This window comes from Pogoniulus pusillus, chromosome 21, assembly GCF_015220805.1.
Source record: "Pogoniulus pusillus isolate bPogPus1 chromosome 21, bPogPus1.pri, whole genome shotgun sequence".
NCBI classification, from domain to species: domain Eukaryota; kingdom Metazoa; phylum Chordata; class Aves; order Piciformes; family Lybiidae; genus Pogoniulus; species Pogoniulus pusillus.
In genome coordinates this window covers 10855779-10882756 of record NC_087284.1, presented here as the reverse complement: position 1 = coordinate 10882756, position 26978 = coordinate 10855779, and the positions used below count along the sequence as shown (strand labels likewise).

The 26978-nt window shown below is 45.0% G+C and overlaps 1 protein-coding gene across 2 annotated transcripts in view; it reads left to right on the top strand.

Annotated features, from left to right (window-relative positions):
* Positions 1-11669: 11669 nt before the first annotated feature.
* Positions 11670-26978, top strand: part of NEDD9 (neural precursor cell expressed, developmentally down-regulated 9) — a 49027-nt gene continuing 33718 nt past the window's right edge. The window contains exon 1 of one of the 2 annotated variants that reach the window (XM_064160920.1): positions 11670-11738. In XM_064160920.1, the coding sequence (XP_064016990.1) occupies positions 11727-11738 (12 nt within the window). In that variant the 5' untranslated portion in view covers positions 11670-11726. The remainder of the gene's footprint in view (positions 11739-26978) is intronic. The other variant, XM_064160922.1, reaches the window with a different exon arrangement.

Here is a 26978-nt window from a genome sequence, read left to right as displayed (position 1 = left end):
CCAGAGTGCCAGTATACAGAGATGAATAAAAACTAGGGAAAGACATGAACTAGAACTCCATCCAAATTTGAGAACTCATTGCCTGTGGTGCAGACTTTGTGAGTAAGTTCAACAGGAGATGGACACAGGAGGAAAAATAGCTGCAGTGACTTCTGGAATGTGATTTTGTCACATAAGCAAAGACTCACCAAGGACCCAATTCAGTTAATCACACACATGCCAAGGAATAAGGAAGGACTTGAGTACGTGCGTGAAGCTAAGGCCAGGGTAGAATTTCTACTCCCTAGCAGTAAGTTCCCATTTGGAACTCCTTGTTAACAAGAGAAAGAGGAAGGAGGAAGGTTATTTAGGATGATATTTTTAGATAGATTTTTAATGGAATATTTGTTAAGCTTTCTTTCACCTCAGCTCCCCCTCCCCACCCACTGTCTGGGTTTTGTGTGTGTGTTTTTTTAATGGTTAGTAAGGCATCACAGTCTGGCTGCTGTTTAAATATTTGCTTGGGAAAAAAAAAGAAAAAGAAAAAAAAAATAATAGAATGTAGTCTGTGCTTAAGAAAAAGTGTCTTGGCACAAACTGTGCATTTTCAAACATCCATTTACCAGATGGATCACTTTGTTCAATTACAAAGGGAAGAGAGGGAGAAAAAATGGGGAAGGAGTTGAAAATCGAGTGGAATGTCCTTAAGCACACAGCATTGTTTACTATCTGCATGTCTCTTGGCATCAATATGCTCTTCAAAAATGTTCTTTTCCTTTAAAGAAGTCTGCATTTTTCACAATCATAAAAAGGCAGTAAATATACCCTACAATAGCCTGATGGAAAAATGTGCTAAAGTATTTCTATAAATCAAATGTAGCAGTTTGGCATTAGCTCTGAGGCAGTAAATTTAGTAAATTAGGACCAGATGATTTTAAAATAGAACCTTACGTAACTTGCTAGCGTGATAAAGATATATTTTTTAATGTAACACAAGTTTGTCTGTCTTCATAAAGTTATCTTGGCTGCTACCAGAATGAGGTTCAGCCTTCAAGAAACTTTTGTTGTTGTTGTTGTTGTTAGGAGAGGAAGAAATTTCTCAAAGACAGAAAAGGCAATAAGCTGTACTGAACCATGTAGGTGTGGGTGCTTTGTATTCCAAATACCCCTGGCTATTTCTTTCTCATTATTCTGATTAATAAGAATCTATTTCTCTATCCATCTTCCTCCTCTTGTCCTCTTTTACTTTTCCCACAAATTCAAAGAAATGTCTCGCTCCATTTCTTCCCACAGTGCTTATCTGGTCAGTCTTCTCTTTCACCCATGTGCTAAGGCCAGGAGTCAGCATTTGGGACCTGCCATTTAGAATCATAGCATTGTTTAGGCTGGAAAAGACCTTGAAGATCATCAGGTCCAACCATTAACTTAACACTACTTAGCCTACTACTAAACCACGTCCTTCAGCACCACATCTATCTCATTTAAATGTCACTTTCCTGGGCAGCCTGTTCCAGGGCTTGATGACCCTTTCAGAGTAGATTTTTTTCCTAATGTCCCATCTAAACCTCCCTTGGGGCAACCCTATGTCCTCTCACTCTGTCACCTCACTACAACCTCCTTTCAAGTAGTTGTAGAGAGCAAGAATGCCTCCTCTTTTGACCTTAGCTACACATGCAACACCTAAAACCTGCCCTCCCAGTACAGCTTTGACTTTCATGTTTCTGAGGCAGCATTTTCACCACTAGATATTCATGTCAGGCCACTGCTTATGTTCTGGGAAGAGGGGACTGCATACATATGGCCTTCATGGTGGTTCTTCTTGTTAAATGCTCATCCATACCATGGTCTTCTACTGGAAGCAACAACTTCTGGAATATTTACTGTGGATCCATCCCCTGGCATGAAACAGTGCCTTACTTTTGAAAGCGTGACTAAGGCCCTTCTACGGTGCCTGCTTACTGTTGAGAAAGCCAGAGCTAACATGCGCTACCTCAAACCTTTACAGTTCAAGGAGAACCTTTCCAGTGTCCTGACACTCCCAGGGACTTTTAACAATGGTTTCTAGACCTATATTCTTCAGGACTTCATGACACAACACATAAGCTAAGCTCCTCCTCAAAAAACATGAGTATACATGGAGACAGATCTTCATAGCTACCAGACAGGGCTGAACTCTAAGGAGGTGAGGAGTCAAATCCTTGTGTCAGCTCTTATGACTCAAACCCTCACCAGACTTCAGGAGAAAACATCCTCAGTCAATTGAGATGCAAGGGAAAGGGCAGACAGAAAAGAATGTATGTGTAGAAGGAGAGATCAGCAAACAGTTCTGTGCAGACTGTACAAGTTCAAGTATCTAGACTGAATCAAGCAGAGGAATTGTGGTGGATACTAGTGAGAGACATGTTATCTACAAGCAGTGCCTCCCTCAGCAGAGACAGTCTACTATGAAGAGCCAATTAAGTCAAAGCCAAGGCTTGGGGAGCTACACGGCATGGGCCAAATCATGGTCCCAGTGAAGTCGAAAACAGCTTTGCCAATGGGAACATTCTCCGTCCTTTCCAGCCCGCCTCTGGCTACCCCGCTGCTGGAAGTATTCAGAGCTTGCAAATGACAGCAATGGAAAAGAGAGGGAACAGAGTTCCCACGTTTCTTCCCTCCTGGTATTGTTTCCTGAAACACGCAGCAACGCAAGGACCTTTTCTTTAAAGGACATCGGGTTGAACTGCTTTTTAAAACTAACAGAAGGGGAGGAGGGGTCTGGAAATCAGTCATTTTCCTTTAAAGAATGGTTTGGGGAGAATAGACCATAAACAGACTTAGATGGCAGCAAAGATAACCTTTTTTGGCAGTTTCGTGGGGATGCAAATTTACACTGAGTATGAGACAAGACTTTAACAGCATCCAGAGAAGAGAAAAGAATCATAGAGAGTGTGAGGCATTTCATGTGCTTTTCTCTGTTGTTATGGATACCTACTGACCTCCACAGACCTGGGTGAGGTGAAAGGGAGAAAAAATGACCACTTTCCTATTTCTTATCTTTCCTCCAAACAACTCCAAAAGAAACAAATTTGCTTGAACTGCCTCAAGCCTCAAAACACCTCCATCCCATCTGAGACTTCATGGGAAGCTTGGGAAAGCAAAACAGGAGTTTTCCTTTCAATTGTTTTGGGTTTTTTTCCCTTTATTTAAATCTCCATTTGCATTTTATTAATTGTTCATTTTTGCTTTCCTTCCTCCCTGCTGGTGCAGGAGAAAAGGAGGCTGAGGTCAGACTTTTTTGCTCTCTACAACTACTTGAAATGAAGTTGTACCGAGGTGGGGATTGGTCTCCTTAAGCAGCAAGCAACAAGACCAGAGGAAAGGCCTCAAGTTGCAGCAAGGGAGGTTTACATTGGATATCAGAAGAAAGTTCTTCACTGAAAAGGTTATCAAATACTGGAACAGGCTCCTGACAGAGGTGGTTGAATTTCCATCCTTAGAGGCATTTAAAAGACTCAGAGATGTAGTGCTGAGGGACATGGTTTAGCACCATACTTGGCAAAGTTAGATAACAGCTGGACTTGATGATCTTAAAGGCCTTTTCTAGCTGAAGCAATTCTATGATTTTGTTGTGCTATGGAAGATTTGCTGGTGAGAGATGGTGAAAAGAAAAACGTGAGGACAGAATTACAGCAGACTACCTTTGCTGAAAGAAATGCAACAGATAGGCAACAAAAGGCTCCTAAAGCTAGAGACACCAAAACCAACAGGCTCCGCAAACATGATGGACACAGTTGGTTAGTCCAGCCACAGGACAAATCCTTAGATGTTGTGTAAAGTGATTTAGAGTTAGGAGACATATTTTAGTGTCAGTTTTGAGGGTTTGCCAAGTTAAAGTGGTGTGAATTTTGAAAAATTAGAGGAAAGGGGAGAGTGCTTAGATAAGAGTTTCTTTGGTCCTGGGTCCCTGAGATGGGACTAAGATGAAGAACTAATCTGCAAAGGGGATTCAGAGGATTCCAAAAGGGTTTGATGTAGTATTTTAAATCTAATAGGTGTGCAAGGACTTTAATGTCCTCCCCTCTTTGTGCACCACTTTGTAGCACTGTGTTTCTGTACAATCTCCCTCCACAGAAATTCAGAGGAAGTGCTATTTGGGTCAGGACATCATCCCAACAAACCCAGTATGCCAGATGCAAGCATTCCCAAAAGCCTTCCAAATTGGGATCACAGTGCTGTGGTGGGCTAGTTGGCCTCCACCAATAAAAAAAAATAAAAATCAACAAACCCAAAATCAAATCCAAGCAAATAAAGAAAATAAAACTCTTAACACATCTCATTCCTGATTTAATACCTGGTGGAACAATGTAACATGATCCATGTGGAAAAAAAGCTCAGCACCAGAGTTTTGCCTGAATGGATGAAAGTAGAAGTTGGAAGTTCAGGTAAAGATCTGAGCTATTGGATGCCAGCCCTATGACTTCTTATGACTTCATGAGAAGATGAACATGCCTAAGCCTTGTGCTTAAGTTTCTTGTCTGAGACAATTCCGGTTCCAATTCTGGATTCCTTTCATCTTAAACGAGCTGTGATGGCTAAACATACATTTCCTCTTGAGCAACCTCCCTGTATTACATTTACCATCTTTCATCTGCACAATTGTGAACTAGAGGGAAGAGAAGCCTTTTGCAGCCTACATAGTCGTGCTATTTTTCAGCTTTTTTTTTCCAAGAAGACAACAAAACCCTCTTTTGGCATAAGAAGGTTGAATGGCATGCACGCCACACGTCTGGAAGCAAGCCTGTAATTTCTAATCCATGTATTAAAAATATTCAGTGCTGGAGGGGAAAATAAAGGAGTGTATTCTACGACTGTTAGACTGGTTGGTTTGTTTGGGAAATGAATAAGTCTTTGACAGTATCTCTGGAAGAAACAGTCCAGTGCGTGCTCCATCCTGACATCCTTTTCCCTTTACAGCCTTCTCCACATACCCTACATTCTTCTTTCCCTCTCGACGCCACTGCAAGCACTGGAGAGCCAGTCTGCTACAGCCTTGCCTCCATTTGAAGCCACCAGCTTCTTCTATCTCTTCTACCAAATGCCCCAATGTTAACTACATCACTGCATGTATGGAGACACCCTTACTCATCCTGGCTTTGCACACATGGCAGCTCAGTGACCATCACTACCACCTGTCTCAAACTCATGCCCATGCTGCTGAAAACACAAAGTACCCCTGAACCATGTGCCCGACATCTGCTGCAAGGCTATCTGCTGTGCTGCCTGGTCCTGGATAAGTGATTCTTTTCTGTCCTCATCTGCAATTAGGACTCAGCATTACACCAGAGATGAATGAATTTTGATTTTACATTCTCTCCTTTCCTTTCTCCAGGGTGAGACAGGTCCCATCATGCTGCTTTAATACTGACTTCACTCTTTTCCTTTCCCATGTTCATTCTACCCTTAGGATGTGACTGCTTGCTTCTCATAACAAGTAAAAAATTGCAGCAGTATTTATTTTCCTCCCCCCCTTTTTTTTTTCCCTGAACAGACTTTTTAGCTTTTATTCACTGGTCAGGTTGCTGGTGCAGAGATAGCTGGTGCCAGAATATCTAAACTTCAACTGCCTTCCATGATTTCTCAAGCTAACAAAGACTGGATTCACTTCCCAGATCTTTTGGGTGGGAGGACATCAGTATGTTTCTTTCTGGCTGGCATTTGAAGCAAAACGGAGAGGACAGAGGGAGCTGCAGTTATTCCCTTTATCTGAAGGAGGGTCACTAAACAAGGCCTTGATGGTTGACTAACAAAGTTAAATGAAGAAATGCTGCATAAACGCTGCCCTTCTTGAGACTGTGAACAGCTTTTGTGCCTTATTATGAAAGGAGGTAAGATGCCTGTAAGATTAGTTCATAGATACTGAAGGAAATGTAGAATTCTAGAACAAGGCAAGTGAGCCAGCTCTCTGATAAAAAGGCACCTTAGGCAGAATGGCAAAGGACAGTCAAGCTTAAAAAGATGATTCTAATAACAATTTTTTTCCTCACAATTTGATCCTTGCACTTAAACCTGACCACTACAATAATCTGTCTTCTGTCTTCCAGAACAGACTTCTGTCACTCTTAAACAGAGTACACCTCTTGCTTGAAAATATTTTCATCACTGGTCAAAGCAAAAACAGAGCAGACTTTGTTTAGGTTCACTGAAATGCAAAATATTCCCTTCTTTGGGCGAGAATGAAACCTTTTCCTCATTATCTCCCAGTGAGGTGGGAGACGAGGCCTTTCTGTGCAGACAGTAACAGAAGTCTGCCCACGTCAGTGTTGAATTCTTGCTTCAGGAAACAGCAGTGTTTCATCTCTTTTTAACAGATTGTCCAAGCAAGCAAATTCCACTACTCTGAGTGTGTATAAAGCCATTTTGTACTGGAAAAATTCCATCCACTGTGTACCCACGGAACCAGTCTGGGTAGTGCTACGGGGCGGCAGGGCCAAAGATAATTACCATGGCTCCTTTGCTTGTAAAGTTCTGTGGCACTATAACTAAATTAACTTCAACTCCAGCCCCCAAGTTTCACAAGTAAGAAGTGATGCAGATGCCACACCACATTATCCAAAGGATAGTTAGGGCTTTGTACAGCGAAAAATAAAAGATACCTCAGTGTTTCCCAAACACAGAGCACACAGCCCCATTCTGAAAGGACCCTCTCAGCTGTGAGTGAGGCACTCTGCTGCATCTCTCTTTTCTCAGGTTGTGCCATGGGGGAATAGGAACAAGGGACTGTTGTTTCAGTAACCTTTGAGAGCAGGATATGTGTCTTGTGTTCTTCTCCTGTGAATGTCACAGGGCAATGACTGGCTGATTTGCTTCAGCAGCTATTCCCTTCCCAGCCTGGCTCACAGCTCTGTTTCATGTTGTGTGCTGGTAGATGAGCTGCAGGGCTTGACTGATAATCAGTCCCTTTGGCTGCTCTACCATCTCACTTGCTGCCATCTGCCAAAACACACCAAAACCCCAGCTAGCAATCTGGAGGGCACCAGGAAAACACAGAGAAATAAAGCAAGTAATAAATTCACAAGGATGGTGTATGCGAGTAGGAAACAAGCAGTAAGTTGCCCAAATGAGTGGAGAGTAATATTAACTGCCCTGGGCAAAAGCAAAGCACCAAAGAAAAGCCATTGAAGCAGGCACAAGGTGAAGCCACAGAACCCATTTGCTACTCTGCTAGAATTGTGGCAGCATAAAATATGAGGCGATGAATCAAGCCACTGCTGTGCTGTGAAGCAAAAAGACACATTACATGAATTACCTTCCTGAGAACTTCAATAGGGCCCTGCAGTTATAAATCCTGGCAACATAGCTCAAGCTGCCTCTGCAACACAGACATCAGTAACACCAGGTCTTGGCTTCCTCATCAGCATCTTCCATTGTATAAGTGAGCTGATTATCCAAGGCAACCAACTGAAAACTTCCCTGGGCTATGTCCAAAACACAATATTAGGCAGTAAAGGCACAGTAGCCCACAAGACCAGCAAGGAAAGCAAAGTGCTTGTGCAAGCCACATGTGTGTGCTTGCCACCATTCTGATTTCTTACAGCAACGTGTCAAGGTTACAGGATTGTGTTTACAAATCTCTCTTTCAAGGTATTTCTGATTTCTGGTAGTCATGATAGACTTGGAGAGGTTCACCACACTGCAGCGAGCAGGAGGTTTCATCCTTGGGGAAATTAAAAAAGAAGCCTTGCGGCACAAAGAAAACCTACAACAGTAAATGGAGTAGGTGAAGGAAGGGGAAATCACAGAATTACAGAACCACAGAAACATTCAGCTTGGAAAAAACACTCAGGATCAGATCCCAAGTCCAACCAATACTCCTATTCTACAAAGTTCACCCTAAACCATATCTCCAAGCACCTCAAATGACTTTTAAACACATCCCTGGGCATCCCATTCCAATGCCTGTCCACTCTTGCTATGAAAAAGTTTTCCTCATATCCAGTCTAAACCTACCTAGTCACAGCTTGAGGCCATTCCCTCTTGTTCTATCACTGTTTACCTGTGAGAAGAGAACAGCATCAACCTCTCCACAACATCCTTTCAGGATAAGATCTTCTGTCAGTCTCCTCTTCTTCCAGCTAAAGGAGAGAGAGTGTGTGCAGAAAATGAGCAGTGGAACTTTGCAGGGTAGGTGGTGTATGATGACAATTTCTTTACTCTCTGTAGAATACCAGTTCTTGTACCTGATGCTTCAGGACTGCAATGTATAGCTATCAACAACAACAGCCTCCATTTTTTCATGCTCAAAGTGTCTTTCCAGTGGCATTTAATAAAAAGGTTTTAATACAAATTATGGAGTGTGAAAAAGGCAAAACAATATGCAGAAGGGAACAACCCAACTAGAATTTGGCATTAGCATGTTACCTCGGATTAAGATCATCCAGGGACATTTTACACACACTGAAAACAGTGCCAGCTAAAACAAAAGCAGAGGGCACAGCTTCTCAAGTGTCCTTAGGCTTCAGAATGTGTGCATAAAGCATTCTGGAAATGCAAAAATACCAACTGCATGCAAAGCATCACTACTTGTGGAAAACAGAGGGACTCTGCATTTACAGGTAAACTCAGAAATATGATTCTGCTCTCCTAATTTTTCTCTCTGATGCTCATTGATGCGGTTTTACATTTTTTAAGGCATGTATGATCATGACAATAGTGTTACATAATGAGATTGGGTGAGATTAACAGGCAAGTGTCTGTCACTATGTACTCAGAATTGGTGAGGTCACACTTTGAGCACTGTGTTCAGGTTTGGGGCCCACACTACAAAACAGAGACATATCGAGGTACTGCAGTAGGTCCAGAGAAGGGTAATGAAATTGTTAAAGGAACAAGTCTTGTGAGGAACAGCCGAGGAAAGTGGCGTTGCTTAGCCTGGAGAAAAGGAGGCTCAGGGGAGACCTCACTCTCTACAGCAGCATGAAAGAAGGTTGCAGCAAGGTGGAGGTCAGCCTTTTCTCCCATGTAACAAGAAGAAATGGCCTCTGCACCAGCAGAGGTTTAGATTGGATATTAAAAGAAACTTCTCCACTGAACGGGCTATCAAACAATGGAATAAGCTCCCCAGGGAGGTGGCTGAATCTCCATCCCTGGAGTTGTTTAAAAGACTCAGAGATGTGGTCTTGAGGGGCATGGTTTAGCACCATACTTGGTAGAGTTAAATAACAGTTGAACTTGATGATCTTAAAGGTCTTTTCCAACTAAAACAGTTCTATGATTACACCAGAGCTGGTGTAACCAGGGAACAGGATTTGGATGCTAGTCCGATACCACGCTAAAGCCTTAGCTATCGCATCCTCTGTGTTCAGGAGAAGATTTCTCCTCCCAAAAGAAATTTTTATCCTTGGAGTATGAAGGGCAAAAACATACAAAAAGAAAACCAAAGGTCAAACTCTACAATTAAGAAACACTCCAAGGAGATTTGCCCTCTCCTAATAGTAAGCTGGTTATGTATAATCCCTGGAAGAATTAATTTCTTAAAAGAAATTTCTAGGGACACAGCATACAAATGACCTTTACTCTCTTGAAAGCACACAGATTTATTTCAACACAGCACTCAATACAATGCTGCCTTAAACTCAGCATGTATAAAACATTAACTATTTCAAGTTATCTTTTCAGAAAATCAGGCTAATCTACAGCAACAACAGAACCAGAAAGAAAAGCCCAGAGAAAAAATCCTATGAGGAGTGGTAGCCAGTGAAGGTACAGGATTGCACAGGAAGCCCAGCTGTGGTGTTATGCCCTGCGCTGCAGAAAGCAGCAGCTCACTTTCCTCACTAATAGCTGAGGCATCTTTTGTGCTGACAGGGACTTGCACCACTGAACAACTGGGCCATGAGCAGCCAAGAAGATGGTATAGATAAGAAAATATTTTTGCATTAATTTGGAAATTTGCATAGTGCAACCACGTATTTCATACTGGAATAGAGAATGGAGGAGATTGCAGATAAAAGTATGACATTCTTTAGAAGCCATGAAGCCATTTTAGCAATAGGATCCCTCTCGAGAGGATCAGTCACTTGAGAATTTAAGGATATTGCTGTACTATGGAATGAAGTTATGTTTGTAATCTGGTAGTACAAGATTATTCTTTGCCATTTTTCCTGAGGCCACTAAAAATAGTCTTGAGTCCATTTGTGACCTCGAAATGTTGGGTAAGATCCAACTTGGGCAAAAAGGAGAGAATTTGTTTCCTGTTCAACTAAACAAGCTGGAGTTTGTCCCATTTAGAAAGATTCCTATTATGTGCACCATATTAATCATGCCTGATTAAGGAGTCTGACTTAAAAAGCATGGAGGATCACCACACATTTATTTTCCATGCTCATTTTCTTCCCTGAAGATACCAGAGTTAATTATTACTCTCTTCCAAATAGTCCCTATTTGCCATGGTCACTCTTTATAATGGACATTTCTAGATCATTAAAGCCATCTTGGCCTCTGCTGTCTAATCAGCGTTTAAATAGATGCTTCCCCAGGCAAAGGGAACACTTAGTGCTTTGATTCAAGACGTGGTGGTAGAAGATCACCTTTTGGGGACAAACGAGAACGGGAATAGATTGCAAAGTTAGGAACGGAGCAGCACGAAGTGTTCAGCTCCACAAGAAAAAGGCAGCTACGGAAAGGATGGCTGACGAGGGCTTAGCATCAGGCAGGTTTGGCAGCGGGCAGCGATCTCTGCGCAGTCTGACTGGTGGGGCTGGCCCAGCCCCAGGCCAGGCCGTCTGAGGCGGTTTTGGTGCCGCACCATCTTGTAACTTCAGGAGCACTCTTCCCAGGGCTGCCTGGCCACTTTGGACTTTGGCAGACACAGAAAACCCCCGGCACAAGAGGCAAAGCCTGGGGTGGGGTCAGCAGACAGGCAGCCTTTTGTTCGGAGTGTCCATTTCGTGCCGACAGATTGAGGTGAAGCGGCTTTGAAACAGAGGCCTGGGTCACAGGAAGCTGAGCCGCCAGCCCAGGTTCCCTGTGGGATTTTCTCTCCCTCCACACGTAAGGAGAGTGCAGTTCACCCTGTTGAGCCTCAGCCTACTCACCTCAGCTGAACCCATCGATCCCCAACCCTCTCTTCTCAGCTCTTCAGCATTAAGCCGCAGCTTGCTCGCTTCGCAGGCCCCCAAAAGGGTCCCTTGCCCTCAGCTCCGCCCACTGAGTCCCAGCCCACTCCTCTCAGCTTCCTCGACCGAGACCCAGCTTGCTGCCCCTGTCGTCTCGTGTCGTCGTGTGTCGTCGTTCCCCCCTCCACCCCCGCCCTTACACTCAGCTCACCCCATCAGCTCCAGCCTGCTCCCTCCAGCCGAGACCACCGACCCTCAGCCCGCTCCCCTCAGCCCGCTCCCCTCAGCCCGCTCCCCTCAGCCCGCTCCCCTCAGCCCGCTCCCCTCAGCCCGCTCCCCTCAGCCCGCTCCCCTCAGCCCGCTCCCCTCAGCCCGCTCCCCTCAGCCCGCTCCCCTCAGCCCGCTCCCCTCAGCCCGCTCCCCTCAGCCCGCTCCCCTCAGCGCCACCAGCGGCAGCACGCTCCGGGCGCGGCGGCGGAGGCCGGCGGAGGGGCGGGCTGGGAGTGTGTCCCCGAGCACGGCCAATGGGAGGGGCGCTATGCAAATGAGCGGGGCAGCCTGGCGGCGGGACGGGCGCCGAGGCGCGGAGCAGCGGCGATGCGGCAGGAGGTGGAGTAGCTGCTGCTTGGGCGCCCTCCGCGATCCGCAGCCATGAAGTACAAGGTAAGCGGCCGGCGCCAGCGGATGCCGGGGCTGGCACTGGCACTGAGGCGGGCAAAGTTTCGTGGCTTTGCAGCGGCTTCGCCCGCTGAGGGGCTGCAGCCCTTACAGGTGTCAGGCAGCTCAGGGGGTTCCCCTCGGCACCCCCTAGGGCAGGCGGATGCAGCATCCTGTTGCCTGCCGCTGTGCTCTATCCCCAAGGGAGCTGCCAGGTGGGGAGAGGAGCTGTGGGACAGAGAAAGGGAACAAGCCAGCGGGTACCCTCCGGGTGCTCTGTTGGGTTCGTGATGGGGGGGAGAGAGGCTTTTTTAATCCCGGTGGCTCGGTGCCTCTACCAGCAGCGCAGGTTAACTGTACGAGCCCGGTATCTCGGGAAAGGAGGGTTTGTACGGCATGTCCGGCATCGGTTTGGGACAGGGATCGATGCCTCTCCCCGCGATGTAAAACTGAACAGCCTATTTGGGAACGTCTTGTTATCACAGTGGAGATTTTAGGGCAGTTCTGTTTGATGGGTCATGAAAAGTTCTATTTAAAATGAATTATATTAAAACCCCACAAACCAGCGCATCCCACTTTTGCATGTTAAATTATTGTAGCATAACCTTTTACCAGGGTTGTGTTTTTTTTGCTTGGTTTGCTTTTGATTTGGGTTTTTTTTGTTCGTTTTTGTTTGCTTGTTTGTTTGTTTTCCAGAATACAGCAATGTGGAGGCTTTCATCCTAACATTGCTGTACTTTAAAATGTCTAACAAGGTCCTGAATTGCCCACAGGGCACTAGATTACCGTGCAGATGCATTAGAAACCTGTGTGATTGGGGGTGGGGAGGAGGGAGAAGAGGAAAAAAAAAGGAATGGAAGAAAAAACTTCCCTTCCTTTGCCAAAAATAACTTCAGCATCAATAAAAAGGTGGTTTGGGAATGTCACACATTATACACTGACTTGGAGACTAATGTGCTTTGGGAGTGAAGTCCATCTTCTGGCTGGATTTAGGCAGCGGGGTATAAAACAGCCCTGATGCTACCACGTTGTATGAGGCTTATAAACCTGGTCAGGATGAGGTGTGCAAGCTGTTCCTTGGTGAATACACACAGATTCCCATTTGTTCCATAGATCTTCTGAGCTCAGCCCAGGCTTTCATACCAAACTTCGGGAAAGGTCAGAGTTATGTTTTTGAAGCTGCTGCCAGTTTCTCCATCTCATAGAATTGTCAGGGCTGGAAGGGATCCCAAGGATCATCTAGTTCCAACCCCCCTGCCATGGGCAGGGACACCTCACACTAGATCAGGTTGCTCAGAACCCCATGCAGCCTGACCTTAAAAACTTCCAGGGATGGGCTTCCACCACCTCTCAGGGCAACCTGTTCCAGTGTCTCACCACCCTTGTGATGAAGAACTCCTTCCTAACATCCATTCTGAATCTACCCACTTCTAATTTTGCTCCATTCCCCCTAGTCCTATCACTGCCTGACATCCTAAAAGGTCCCTCACCAGCCTTCTTGAAGCTCCCCTTCAGATACTGGAAAGGCACAATAAGGTCTCCTCTGAGCCTTCTCCTCTCCAGACTGAACAGCCCCAACTTTCTCAGCCTGTCTCCATAGCGAAGGTGGTCCAGCCTTCTGATCATACTCATGGCCCTTCTCTGGACACATCCCAGCATGTCTAGAATCTCATGGCAATTAAGATTAACCAGGAAAAACAAACTGCACAAAGGGAAAGATACTCCATGACTTTGAAGATTTTGCTCTGGATCTGATGGCCTGAGTAATCTAAAGGCTGAGATCAAATTCATCTTCTGTTCCTTTCACAACCCCCTTCAGATCAGTTCAGGTAGACCTTATACCTCCCTAAAGCTGTGACTTTATCACAGAACATCAAGCACTGGGTAGAAATGCAGTGTCACTGTTAGCCCAGAGCTCATGAACTGCTTTCCAACTGCCCATAGCTAAAGGACACATATATCCCAGTGGCAAAATAACAGTTCTGCTTCCTGACTTCTGTCACCCTCTGTCTGTCCCCTGCTGCAAGACCATGCTTCATATGTAGCCTGGTGGCAGTGCAAGGATAGAGACTAATAAGGCAGCTCAAAAGTATTCCCAGCTCTGTGTTGTTTTCTTTGCCCTGTCTGGTTGGAATAAGCATTTTTTGGTTTGGGTTTGTGATTATGTAATTCTAGACAGAGAAAGCTAGACAAAGGAAAACCAAGCCAAAAAGAGAGAGAGAGAGAGAGAGAGAAGACTGAGGGGTTTGGCATCAAAAACCTCTTGGTCAGACTATGGTGTTTACTTTCCCTGGGAAATGTGAAGTAGTCACACTATTTAACTAGGACAAACATCCTTAGATCTATTCCTTATCCCAGGAGTAAGATACTAATAAAATAAAAAAATCCCACAACCCTGCTCATTTGGTCTCTGCTATTTTGTTAACTGCACTTTCTTTATTTTTTCAAATAAAAAGTCCTGTAGTTTTTATTGTGTGTAGAAAATAAAGGAGCAGAGAGTGCTCATGGCCTGTCTGGGGACATACCATTGCTTCAGAGGTGGTTTAGCTCCCAGGTGCAGTGCTGGGTCTGTTTAACTACTCCTAGTGTTACATTGGAGCCTGTCTTTCTTTACTTTCACTGTGATAAAACCTCATATAATGAAATGGTTGAGATGCTTATTGGAGTTTAATTAAAGAATTAACTGTTGGAGAGAGCAGTTGGGATCTTGGGTGCATTAAGAAGAGTGTCCAGCAGATTGAGGGAGGTTCTTTGCCTCTGCTCTGTCCTGGTGAGACCCCATGTTGAGTACTGCGTTCAGTTTCGGGCTCCCCAGTTTAAAAGGGACGGGGATCTGCTGGAGTGGGTGCAGTGGAGGGATACAAGGATGATTAGGGGACTAGAACATTGCCTGATGAGGAGAGGCTGAGGGACCTGGGACTTTTTAGTCTGGAGAAGAGAAGACAGAGGGGATTTAATAAATGTTTATAAATAACTGAAGGCTGGGGGTCAGGAGAGGGGGGACAGGCTCTGCTCTCTTGCTCCCTGGGATAGGACAAGGAGCAATGGATGGAAGCTGCAGCACAGGAGGTTCCACTTCAACACAAAGGAGAACTTCTTTACTGTAAGGGTCAGAGAGCACTGGAAAGGGCTCCCTGGAGGGGTTGTGGAGTCTCCTTCTCTGGAGACTTTCAAGGCCTGCTTGGATGCTTTCCTCTGTGACCTGAGCTAGACTGTATGGTCCTGCTCTGGCAGGGGGGCTTGGACTCAATGATCTCTTAGGGTCCTTTCCAACCCCTAACATCCTGTGATCCTGTCAACAGGAACTGACTGGTGTGAGGCCTTGAGTATGTGTCTCCATCACTCGTGGCTTCACTTTCAATGTGACTAAACCCAAGATCATTTCTGGTGTAGAAATTCTCTCTGCTACTCAAGCTACCATTTTCTTCACCCATACGCATTTTGAAAGTTTGTGACCTCTCTTCTTTCATTTCAGCTGATTTTATTGTCCATCCCACTCTTTAAACATACTTAAGCCTGAATCCTCTGAAAGCTGCTGGGGAAATCCCTGTGGATCAAAGCAGTTTCTGGATTCTACCTTTCATATTCTTCTACAGCTCTGTCACACTGCACAGCATGTGCTGCAGTTCAGTGAAGATGTGACTGCTTAAAGCAAAGACCAATCCGACCCCAGGCTAGGTTCTGTTTTACCATTCAGGTACTAGTCAAATATTGGAGAAGACAAGTTATTTTGAGCCATGGAAAGATAGGACAAATACTTAAAAATGCTTGGTTGTGAGCATTTCTCGGCTATACTTGTCTGAGAGCTGCTTTCAGAGACTAATTCTTGCAGGGTGCAGTTTGATTATGGCAGTGCCCCAGTTCTTCTTTTGATGACAACAGCAACTTTTTGCGCTACATCACACGCACCACAAAACTGCATCCCATCCAGTTCTCACAGGATGCCTTTCCAGCATCCTGTAATCCAGAAGGTAAGATCAACCCTTCTGAAACAAAACCCAGACTGTGATTCCAAGGATGGAACAGTTACAGCTAAAGTTATAGAATCATTTTGGTTGGAAAAGACTTCCTAAGATCATTGAGTCCAACCATTATGTAACTCTACCAAGTATGGTGCTAATCCGTGTCCCTCAACACCACATCTCTGAGTCTTTTAAATAACTCCAGGGATGGAGATTCAACCACCTCCCTGGGGAACCTATTCCAGTGTTTGATAACCCTTTCAGTGAAGAAGTTTCTTCTAGTTTCCAATCTAAATTTCCCCGGGTGCAACTTGAGGCTGTTTCTTCTTGTCCTATCACTTGTTACATGGGAAAAAAGGCTGACCTCCACCTTGCTGCAACCTCCTTTCATGTAGCTGTAGAAAGTGAGAAGGTCTCCCCTGAGCCTCCTTTTCTCCAGGCTAAGTAACACCAGTTTCCTCCTAAAACTTGTTCTCCAGACCCTGTGTAGTAGGTACTATGTAGGAACAGAAACACCAGTGACCAGCAAAGAGCATGGATGCAAGAAGATATATCTGACCTGCAATTCAAATGCTCTTATCTCAGGCAATAAAAGTGTGACAGAAGTAAAAGCAGACATTATCATAACAAGGCTTTTGTAGCTTGTTGGCTGTTCATGAGCAAGACAAAAAAAAAAAGAGAGAGAAGGAGAAAGGGGGACTTATCTGTTTTAGTAAACAGATCCAAACAGTGAAAGAAGAAAGGGAAAAAAAAAACCCATACATTCCTTACCTCATTTAAGCCAGAAGGAATGACGTAGATGTAAAGTATGAGGTCTTGATTATCTATTTTTAGATAATTTGTTGGGCACAGAAGAAACCTAAGTAAATAGGGTTTGAAATGCCTGCCATTTGTGCTAAGGCACAGTCCTGTAATATATAGACTTGATTACAATGCCTGCATGCCAAGACAAACAAAATAGTGTCACTGGGAAGAAATACTATATTCCTAAGCAGAGTGCTTGTGAAAAGCTGCTTGTAACCCTGGCAATGAAAGGCTTGGAGTGTTGGGCCATGTAAAGGGAAAAGAACTGCCTGTACTTTACTAACGGGATTCTCTCTGTTTTATTTATTCCTCACACTCCTCTTTGTTTTCTTTTTCTTTCTTCCTTTTGGTTTGGTTTTTTTTTTTTTTGTATCTTAGCAATCACAGAGTGACAATCGAACCATGAAGTAAATAGGGACTGTAAAACCTTGTAAAAGATACTAGAGGAACAAACTGACAAAGAGAAAAACTGTCCAGGTTTGTGTCATCTCTGCTACCGTTGTGATCTGCAGTGGAAGTGTGATCTTTCTCTCTTCTGTGCCTGAACTGGAGGGAAGTGGTAGAAGTGTGGCAGGGTCAGGCCTCAGTCAGCAGCAGCAGTGAGAAGCAGCAGCAGTGAGAAGCAGCAGCAGCACAAGTGAGATGCAGCAGTAGTACTGGCTCCATCTCAAAGCTGAGAGTACCTCTGTAATTTTCAGGTTCTTGTTCTTCCCCACTGTGGCCTCTGTGTACCCTTTCTCCTCTCCATATGAGAAATTCCCAGTACAGAATTAATTTGCCTACTAAATACATGGTAGGACAGCAAGGTGCTGTTCATTCTGTTGCAGAGATGGAGCTGCTGAGGCTTGCTTTTTCATGGCTGTTCTTCTTCCTCTGAAACACCACAGCTAACAGCATGCAGGGGTTTTTGCATGATTCCTAAACTTTTATGGTTTTATCCTAACAGTTGTTCCTGAGCAATGTAGCTCCGTATCTACTCACCAACAAACTGGTTGTCTAACCTGTCTCTGTCCAGTTGCTCCTAGTACATGATGGAGAAGCAGAGCTGCCAGATAAAGAGTTTTCCTTACTGTTGATAGTTCCAGTTTACTCTTGCATTAGACAGTACAAGAGGTGCTGAATACTAATCTGGGTTTTTTACTTAAGCTTTTAAGATTGTTCTAGAGGTTGCAGACACATTAGACTTACTACTTTGCCTCTTGGTAACTTGATTCAACATTAGTCATTCCAAACAGTACCATAATACCCAAGGACCTACAGGAGGTCCTTCCAGATATAAAAACAGGATGACTGCTTAATATTAAGACTTTATGGAAACATCTTCTGCAGAGGGAAAATTGAAATGTTTAAGAGGAGGTCTGCAGCAGAATATAGGCTAGACTTTGGAGAAGTCTTGCAAAGCATTACTGTGAACACATTGTGTCAGAGCACAGCTGCTGAGGCCACATACAGGCTCACCTTTGGAATCTTCTAATCTCAAGCACAGTGACAAGTGGGGTTAGAAGAGATTGTGTTTGTGCTGATGTCTTATCACTGAACATTGTACCTGTACGTGTGGTGGCTCAGGAGACGTTTATGTTGTTGAAGTGCTCCATTACAAATACCAGCCCTTGTAGTAAGGCCAGGTGTGTCTAGTGACCTGACTCAGAGTTTGAGTGTGACACTTCTGAGTCACACACATGTACCTCCATGCACCACTACTGGCATATACAGAATCATAGAACTGTTGAGGCTGGAAGAGACCTTTGAGATCATCAAGTCCAACTGCTCACCCAGAGCTCACAATCTCACCACTACTGCTAAGCCACTACCAATGACCTACATTCCTCAGCACCAATCCATAAGGCTTCTAAATGCCTCCAGGGATGGTGATTCCACTACCTCTCTGGGCAGCCTATTCCAATGCCTGAGAACCCTTTCTGTGAAGAAATTCTTCCTGATAACCAACCTGAACCTCCCTTGGCACAACTTGAGCCTGCTTCCTCTCATCATGTCAATTGTTGCATGTGAGAAGAGACTAACTCCAACCTTGCTCTGACCTCCTCTCAGAGAGTTGTAGAGGGAGATGAGGTGTCCCCTCAGCCTTCTCTTCTGAAAACTAAACAACTACAGCTCCCTCAGCCATTCCTCATGGGATGTGTGTTCAAGGCCCTTTGCCAACATTTATAAACAGTAGGAGACAAGAAGCCTATCTTCTCACAAAGAGCTTGCACTCATAGTACTCCTCAGCCAAGCAAGAGGTCTTGCCCTTGCACAGAAACACAGGAGAAGAGGATGTTTCCCCTGTATCTGGAAATAGCAAAGAGCCTTGTGTCTTCTGTGCATACAAAAAGCAGAGGACTACGACTGGAACACATGGCTTCCCCCTTGTCATGTTGCTGTTATCAAAGACGTTAGGAGCATGGGAATGACTTCTGCATGCAATAGATGGTCTTCAGTCACTTTGGGGTAAAGTGACTTCTGTTTTGCTTATTTTATCTGGACTGGCTTATCATGGCTGTTTAAGTACTTAAATCCCATTCATACCAACTGCCTGCCTCCGAGATCTGGAGTTGCATTTAATTTTTAAAGCAACATAAGCACTTAAAAGGAGCATGCACAGGTATCTGCCTTAGCCCAAACAGTTGTGGAGAGCCCTTATCTCCTACTGTTCCCATTTCTGGCAGCACTTGATGGAGACAAGCAGCTGAACTTGAGACATTAAAGTCCACACTCCTCTGTAGGAGCCCACATTCAGTGACATTTGAAATCGTAACCACACAGGTCACTTTTCAAGATGCTTCTTTAGGTAGCACAAGCAGTCCTGAGCATCTATGAAAGCAACGGACATTTACCGGTTACAACAGCCCTCTGACCTCTGAAAGATGCTTTTGCTGTGTTAAATCAGGCTTACTGCTGAGTAAAGCTGCATTTGGAGGTGCTCCTTGCTTGCTCTAAACAGCTGCAGCTTTCAGGATCAGCGAAGCTGGGCCACTTTATAGCAGCTGTAAGTAGAGCCCTCGAATACTGCTGCCTGTTCCTCACAGGCTGCTCTTGGCAAGTGCTATTTTTCTTTTGCCTTTTGGTCTAGACATTACAGTGGTGGAAACGGTTTTAATGTTGAGGAGTTCATTTTTCCACAGCAGATTTGGACGTAGCTTGTGTTTGACAAGAAGCAGGGCTGCTGTAGTGTGCAGTCCTGGAAATACCAGTGCAAAGCGTGGCATAAAAACCTCTTCTTTTTCTCTCTGAAGGGATGAGGCCCATCCTCACCTTCCTGGTTTTGTGTCTGTTTTAAAAGCATTCAGTTCACAGCCAGAGTCGATGAGCCTGCCCAGAAAAGAGAGAGAACTACAAATGGATTTGACTCCACAGAAGCATGGCAGAAGCCATGTCTTAAGCAGGCCTCAGTTGCAAACTGCAGCAGTAGCAATCTCATAAAGCATTTGGTGACAACAAGACTTAGAAAGGGGAGGAAAGTGCAGGTGAAAATTCAGTGACTCTCTTTCAAACTAATTTGCTGGTCTCAAGGGTTAAGTAGCAAAGAAGTGGAAGGGTAGACTCTGGTTAACACAGAGCTTGCAGTAGGCGGTAGTGTCATGAATGCCCTTGTCCTGTGGACTTTACATCCACTTAAAATGCCAAGGGTAATAAACCATTTTTTATTGTTATAGAGGGCCCTGGTTTACAGCAGCTATCTTCTTTTCTTTTTTTTTCCCCCTTTCTGCTTACTTTATCTTGTTTGCAGCCCAGAATCTGCACTGACCAATCTCTGAAGCCATCGAGGATGCAGCTCAAGTCCTCTTTCAGTCTGAGACTAAGTGTAGTAAAACACACCCACACGCTCTCCTTTCTCGGGGGGCACACTTCCTTACACCATGTCAGCTTACCAAAGCCAAGCTGTTCTGGGAACCTTGTCGACTTCTGGCTGCTGCCCTGTGTAAAGGAGAAGGCCCAGACCAGCAAGTCTCATCTGCCAGCCAGGCCTGGCTCTGCAGACAGTGTGCCTGTTTGCCCCACTAGGCTGCTGAGGGCTGGAAGCATGAACACATGAGAAACAGTTGGTTGTATTCAGCAAGCTGCACCCCCTGCGTGCCCTGAGTGCTATGCAGCATCCCAGATGGGGACACTAAAGTGACTAAGAAGGGTGGCTTTCCCTTCTATGGAGAATTATTGCAGAGACATGGGGGGGAAAAGGTTGATGTCCCAGTTCTGCTAAGTTCTAGATTAAAACAAATGATTAAAGAAGTCGTCTGTTCCAGAGCTGCAGACATCAGCCAGAAATAACCTGGTGGCAATACTGAGCTGTGCCTGCAGGGCTATGGTTTCTTGACAGGCAGGTTGTGATAGTTTCCCCAGAGCTGAACAAAGAAGGGTTAAATATAGGAGAAGGACTTCAATTTTTTTTTTAAGGAAACTTTGTCTGGGAGAAAACTGCTCACAAAAGCCAGAGAATGGAAAACTGAGAACTCATAACACACGTTTCAGGATTCTTTCTGTCCTTTTTTTCCCCCCTTTCTGCTCTGCTCCTTCAATTCTTGAGCATTCAGCATCTGATCTCCTTTCATTAAGGTTTTAATTGCTTGCCTGGGGGAAGGAGGTTGGGTTTTCCATCTGCTTTTTGGTTCTGATGTGCTGTGGTTTAATCACAGTGAGATCATATTTACTCTGAGGCTATTGTTTGCATGCTTTATTTTTTCCTTTTCTTTTTCTTTCCCTCCCCTCTGTTGATGTCACAGAAGGCACAGAGCCCTCAGATCTGAAAAGCCTTTTAAAGTCATGGAGCTCGATCACACCCTTCCTTGGGTGGGGGAAGGAAACCGGTTAAGGGGAAAGCATGTACAGAAAACTCTGCTAGTTAGGTGTGGTGGAATTTCCCCGAATATTAATAGTTCTTGAAGGTAAGGCAGGGGATGTGGTTTGCATTCCCTGAAGGAGCAAAGAGAAGGGTGTTCCAGCACCCCTGTAAAACCCCGGGCACTCAGAGGGCAGGGGGATGAGATCAGAACGGTGTCACCAGCGGGTAGCTGCTCTGCTTCGCTGCAGACGTTACTGCCCCGAGTGCTGTGGGCTCTCTAGCACAGCTCCAGGACAGGGTGGGTGGTCTGACAGCACAGAAGCAGTGTGCATGAGTGGCAGGGGTGTTCCCCGGGGCTGAGCGAAAAAGCATTACCTCAGATACGCCCTTGCCTCGCATGGCTGTGACCTGCCTCACAGCAGACTCCAAACAGAAGGTTGCTATGTAGTAAAAGGGAGTTGCCAGGTCTGCTAAACTCTCCCTATACATTCACCAAGCACTTCAGAAGTTTTGTATGAGTCAAAGGGCGTTTGTGACAAAATGCATCCCTCCTACCCTGTGTCAGAGACAGAAGGGGTAAAGCAGCTCCTTATTTAGCATCTGACATCAAATTATGTTACTGTAATTGCCTTTTCAATGCCTGGGAGAGCACAGCAGCAGCCCCACACCTAACATCCCTGCTAAGTAAAATAAGATCACAGAATGATTTGAGCTGGAAGGGACCTTAAATCTAGTTCCAACCCTACAACACTTACTAGACCAGGTCGCTCAGCGCCCCATCCAGCCTGGCTTTGAATGCTTCCAGGCTTGTAGCTTCCACAGCATCCCTGGGCAACCTGTTCCAGTGCCTCACCACCCTCCTGGGGAGGAATTTCTTCCTGATGTCTAATCTCAATCTGTATTCTTCCACTTTGAAGTCATTTCTTCTCATCCTATCACTGCATGCCTTTGTGCAAAGTCCCTCTCCAGCTATCCTTGTGGTGAAGATAAACCAGCCAAGCCAAAACCACAAAACTCAGCCAAAAGACAGAATATCATCCAAACAAACAGGCAAAGCGTGGCTTCATTGTCCTTCTAGCCAGTGTAAAGTTATTGTCTTCTAAATCTTTATTGATCCAGAGCCAGAAAACTTACAGGCACAGCAATAAACTGATGTACTCCCTACAACACAATGACATATTTTCATTCACACAGGACAAAGCATCAGTTAGGACCTTCATTTTTTTATTCTTTCCTTTTTTACTTGCTCTCCACCTTTTCTACCTTCATAATTCCTTCTAGCTTTGCATCTTTGGCTTCACTCTGAAGCTACAGATTCGCTGCCATGCCTCAATTTCACAGACTATTTTGACAATTGCCTACAACAACAGATGGATACAGAAATATCTCCTGTTTGCTTGAAATGGGACAGCTACACAGAAACAAACAAATGTTCTCACAGCAGAGAGGCTTCAGTCTCTCACATATTTAGGTTCTAATTGAATCCTAGTGTTGGGAGATCTTGGACTGCATCAGCGTCTTGAGCAGGAGTGTGAATGGGAGGAGTGGTCAATCTGCTCATTGTCTGCCACCCCTGCTGGGTAGAGTGTTGTGCCTACAAACTTGGCAGTGAACATATCCAGAGCATGACAGCCTACCTTGTCTTACCAAAGTGTGATCCATTAAGGAGGAGACAGTCCCATTTTTAATCCCTAACTTTCCATGTAACTGATCAGGCTACAAAAAGAAAAAAAAAAGGAAAAGAAACCAACCCAGCCAGAACAAACTCTGAAATTCAGGCCAGCCAGACTGCTGGGACTGCTTGGTGGAACACTGAAATAAGACACTTCTCCCCTGTGGATCCACAGTTTTCCACTCCACAACCTCCAAGTAGCTTGGAATACTTAACATGACTGACCTGACAGAGATGCACAGGACCAGAGTGCAAGGATTCTTAGGGTGGGTGAAGATTTGTGCTCCTTCAGGCTCTGCTTAATGCTCTCTCACTACCTGTAAAGGCAGCCTTCCAAATGTGTGCATGGAAAACTACCTTAAATGCCAAGTCCTGCTTGATGGATATATTTGGGCTAGCGATGCTTGGCTGGAAAGTATCCCCACTACAACAAAACTGGTGGGGTTCTTTGTGGAAGGTTGGACTAGATGATCTTTAGAGGTCCCTTCTAACCTCTATCATTCTGAAATTCTGTAATTAGCTGTTACAGGTCTACACGTGTGTGGGATCATTACTGCCCAGCAGCAAAGTGCCTTTTCCATTCTCCATGCCAGTGCCCACAGGGACATACCTAAGAATGTGCCAGTGCAGCTCTCTGAATACCAGATACAGCCTTGACTGCTCACGTTGCCTTCTTCCAGGTTTGAGGAGCCCAGCAGCAGACATTCGTCACAGCTGAGTGTCTTATTCAGTGAACTGTAACCTTCCTGAGAGGTTGTTTGCTACAGACCTGTTACCTACTGTGCCTCCATAGCTTCCTTCTTTGCAAACACAGCACAGTAAATTCTTTATTTCAGGGGCAGTGACAGCAAGAACTAGAAAAGGAGGTGTACTCAGAAGGCATGACAGGGCACAAAGTTCCCTCTCTTCCACCAGCACTGCTTGCAGTCGAGCTGTTTATCTCAGAATAAAACTTGTTCTTTACAGGGTTTTCAGACCAGCCGTTCATTCTCAGAGGCATATCATTACTGCTAGGCCTCCTGCAGCTGTAAGGGGTGTCTAAAAGCTTAAGCTTACTTTGGAACCTTAAAGAGAAGGGAATCTGCATTAAAAACGTTATGTGGTGGATAATTAGAAGTGATCCAACCACAGTGAAGCTACTGCTTTGTGCACAGACACGCCTTTGGGGTCTCCCCCCACCTTTCCTTCCTTTGTTCCTCTCTTCCTTCCTTCTCCTAAGCTAGTTATACATAGAAGCAGTTTGGTCTTTTAAGAAACAGTTTGCCCAAAAATAGTAAAGGAAGAAAAGGAGTTCCACCCTTTTTCAGTTGAAAGCAAAGGTGATCTCCCTACTTCCGTGTGCGCAGAAATACTGTTTCTGACGCCCAGAGTTTAAAAGCAAGACGAAGCAAAGCACAACCACACACCCCCCCAGCCCAGCACAGATCAGTACCCACGAGTCTCTGCGTTCTGGGCCATCCTTGCATTGCACCTCTGAGGGAAGAGACTGAAATTCTTCAAGCTTACAGCTGGTTGAGCCTTTTCCTCGTGGCTTCATTCATTACAGAGCTGACTGAGGAGTCAAGTCCACAACCCTGCGCTAAGAGCTTGGCACTGCAACACTCAGCCCTTAAAGAGTCCATTGTATTTAATCTCAGAGCATGTAATTTATTATTGCTGTTTGCTTCCATGGCTGTGGGCACCTCACACACTCTTGCTGCTCACGTCACTGGATGTGTTTACTCTAACAGAAAGAGTAGATGTTTCCACCACGCTCTTTAACTCTTGCTGCTTCTGCCACTCGGCCTTATCAACTATCAACCTTTTTATCCTCCAAACCACAATATAGAGAAGTCTGTCAGTTCCCTTCATTGCAGGGAAAGCCAACCAAAACAGATCACATTCACAGGATCACAGGATGTTAGGGGTTGGAAGGGACCTCCAGAGATCATCCAGTCCAACCCCCTGCCAGAGCAGGATCATAATCTAGCTCAGGTCACACAGGAATGCATCCAGACAGGTCTTCAAAGTCTCCAAAGAAGACACAACCTCTCTGGGCAGCCTGTTCCAGTGCTCTGTGACCCTTACAGTAAAGAAGTTCTTCCTCATGTTGAGGTGGAACTTTCTATGCTGTATTTTACACCCATTATGCCTTGCCCTATCACAGGGCACAACTGAGAAGAGTTTGTCCTCTCCCTCTTGGGCCCCAGTCCTCAGATAGTTATAAACATTGATTAGATCCCCTCTAAGTCTTCACCAGACCAAACAGCCCCAGGTCCCTCAGCCTCTCCCCACAGAACAGTGGTCCAGCCCCTTAATCATCTTCATAGCCCTCTGATGGACTCTCTCAAGTAGATCCCTGTCCCAAAACTGAACGCAGTATTTCAGGCAAGGTCTCACCAGGGCAGAGTAGAGGGGGAGGAGAACCTCCCTCAGTCTGCTGGCCACACTTGTCCACACATTCTTCCAAGTATCTTTGTGTGTCTTTATTCAGGTGTGTTAACCATCAGTTGCAGTAGGCTAAGGAAAGAGTAGACACCTCTCACTTCAGCTAAAAATACCTAAAGGGTGGCAGTCAAGAGGATGGGACCAGACTCTTCAGTGGTGCCCAGCAACAGCATAAAGAGCAACAGGCACAAACAGGAGGTTCCACCTAAACATAAAGAAAAAACTTCTTTCCTGTGAGCTGCCCAGAGAGGCTGTGGAGTCTCCTCTGGAGATTCCAAACCTGCCTGAACATGATCCTGAGCAATCTGCCATGGGTGACTCTGCTTTAGTAGAGTGGTTGGACTAGATGATCCCCAGAGGTCCCTTCCTAGGCTCAGCATTCTGTGATTTTCTGAGTGTTGTATAACAGACTGCCTTTATCCATCTGAATCTGGCCTTTTAATTCCTTCAGCACCAGCAGAATGGTTTGCAGAGCCTTTTTTTTCTCAAGTTCTGCAAGTAGAACAGCTGACAGCTTTTAGGGCAGCAGCATTAGCTCTCAGTCAGCTTTTACTAGGACATGCATCCTGGATGCAAAAGTGAGGGGAAAATCTAAGATGTGCCAAGAATACAAATTGAGCCTTTCTGGGGTTTATCTAATGGACTCACAATTGGCATTAAAGGAGAGCTGGCATAGGAGTTTCAAATCCCAGGTTCACTTTACCTAGAGACAGCTTGAAAGCTTTACTTTTGTCTCAACCAGTGTAGAAAGTTGGGTCCACAGGCACTGTAATCAGCATTTAATCTAGAGAGTATCCATTTCAGTTTTATTTCAGGTAGAGTTTCTGACATAAGGCATCAATGAAGTCTGCTGAGATCTTTCTTGCAGCATGTTCCAGCTAAAATCCCCAGGCAGCAGTCATTAGGGTCAGGCTCTCTTTCCCTTTGACCTGATGATGGCTGGGATAGCACTTTATTTAACATCAGACTGAAAAACTTCCTTTTTTTCCAGTGATTTAACAGAAAATGCTTTCTACTCCACTCAGGAGCCCGAGGTTAAGAGCAATTTAATCTTCTTGAGAACAAATGTGTTGATTTTGGTTTTGTTTTGTTTTGTTTTGCCTGTACAGAGTATTAACATAGTGAAGGCCTGACCCTGGCTTTGACTTCCAAACATCCCTGTATTGCTAGCAAGGCTTGAAGATACAGAAATTGAACTGAATCCTTACAATCAACCCTCAGTTGCAGAGAAGCACTTTTTAATTGCAGCAGAGGGGGAAGGTTTAGGTTGAGTATTAGGAAAAATGTTTTCCACAAAAGGGTTGTCAAACCCCAGAACAGGCTGCCAGGGGCAGTGATGGAGTCCCTGCAGAGATTGAAAAGCTGTGTAGATGTGATGCTGAAGGATGTGGTTTAGTGGTTACCTGGCAATGCTGAGTCAATAGTTGTGCTTGGTGGTCTTAATGGTCTCTTTGTCGAAAACAATTCTGTGATTCTGTGGGAGAATGGAGCTGCCTATGGACCACAGCTACATTCAGATTTTGAGGACACCCTCACTGCACTTGTCATGTAGTTATTGTAAGTGGACCAAAGAAGAGCACAGAGACCTGTGTCCTTTATCTTAC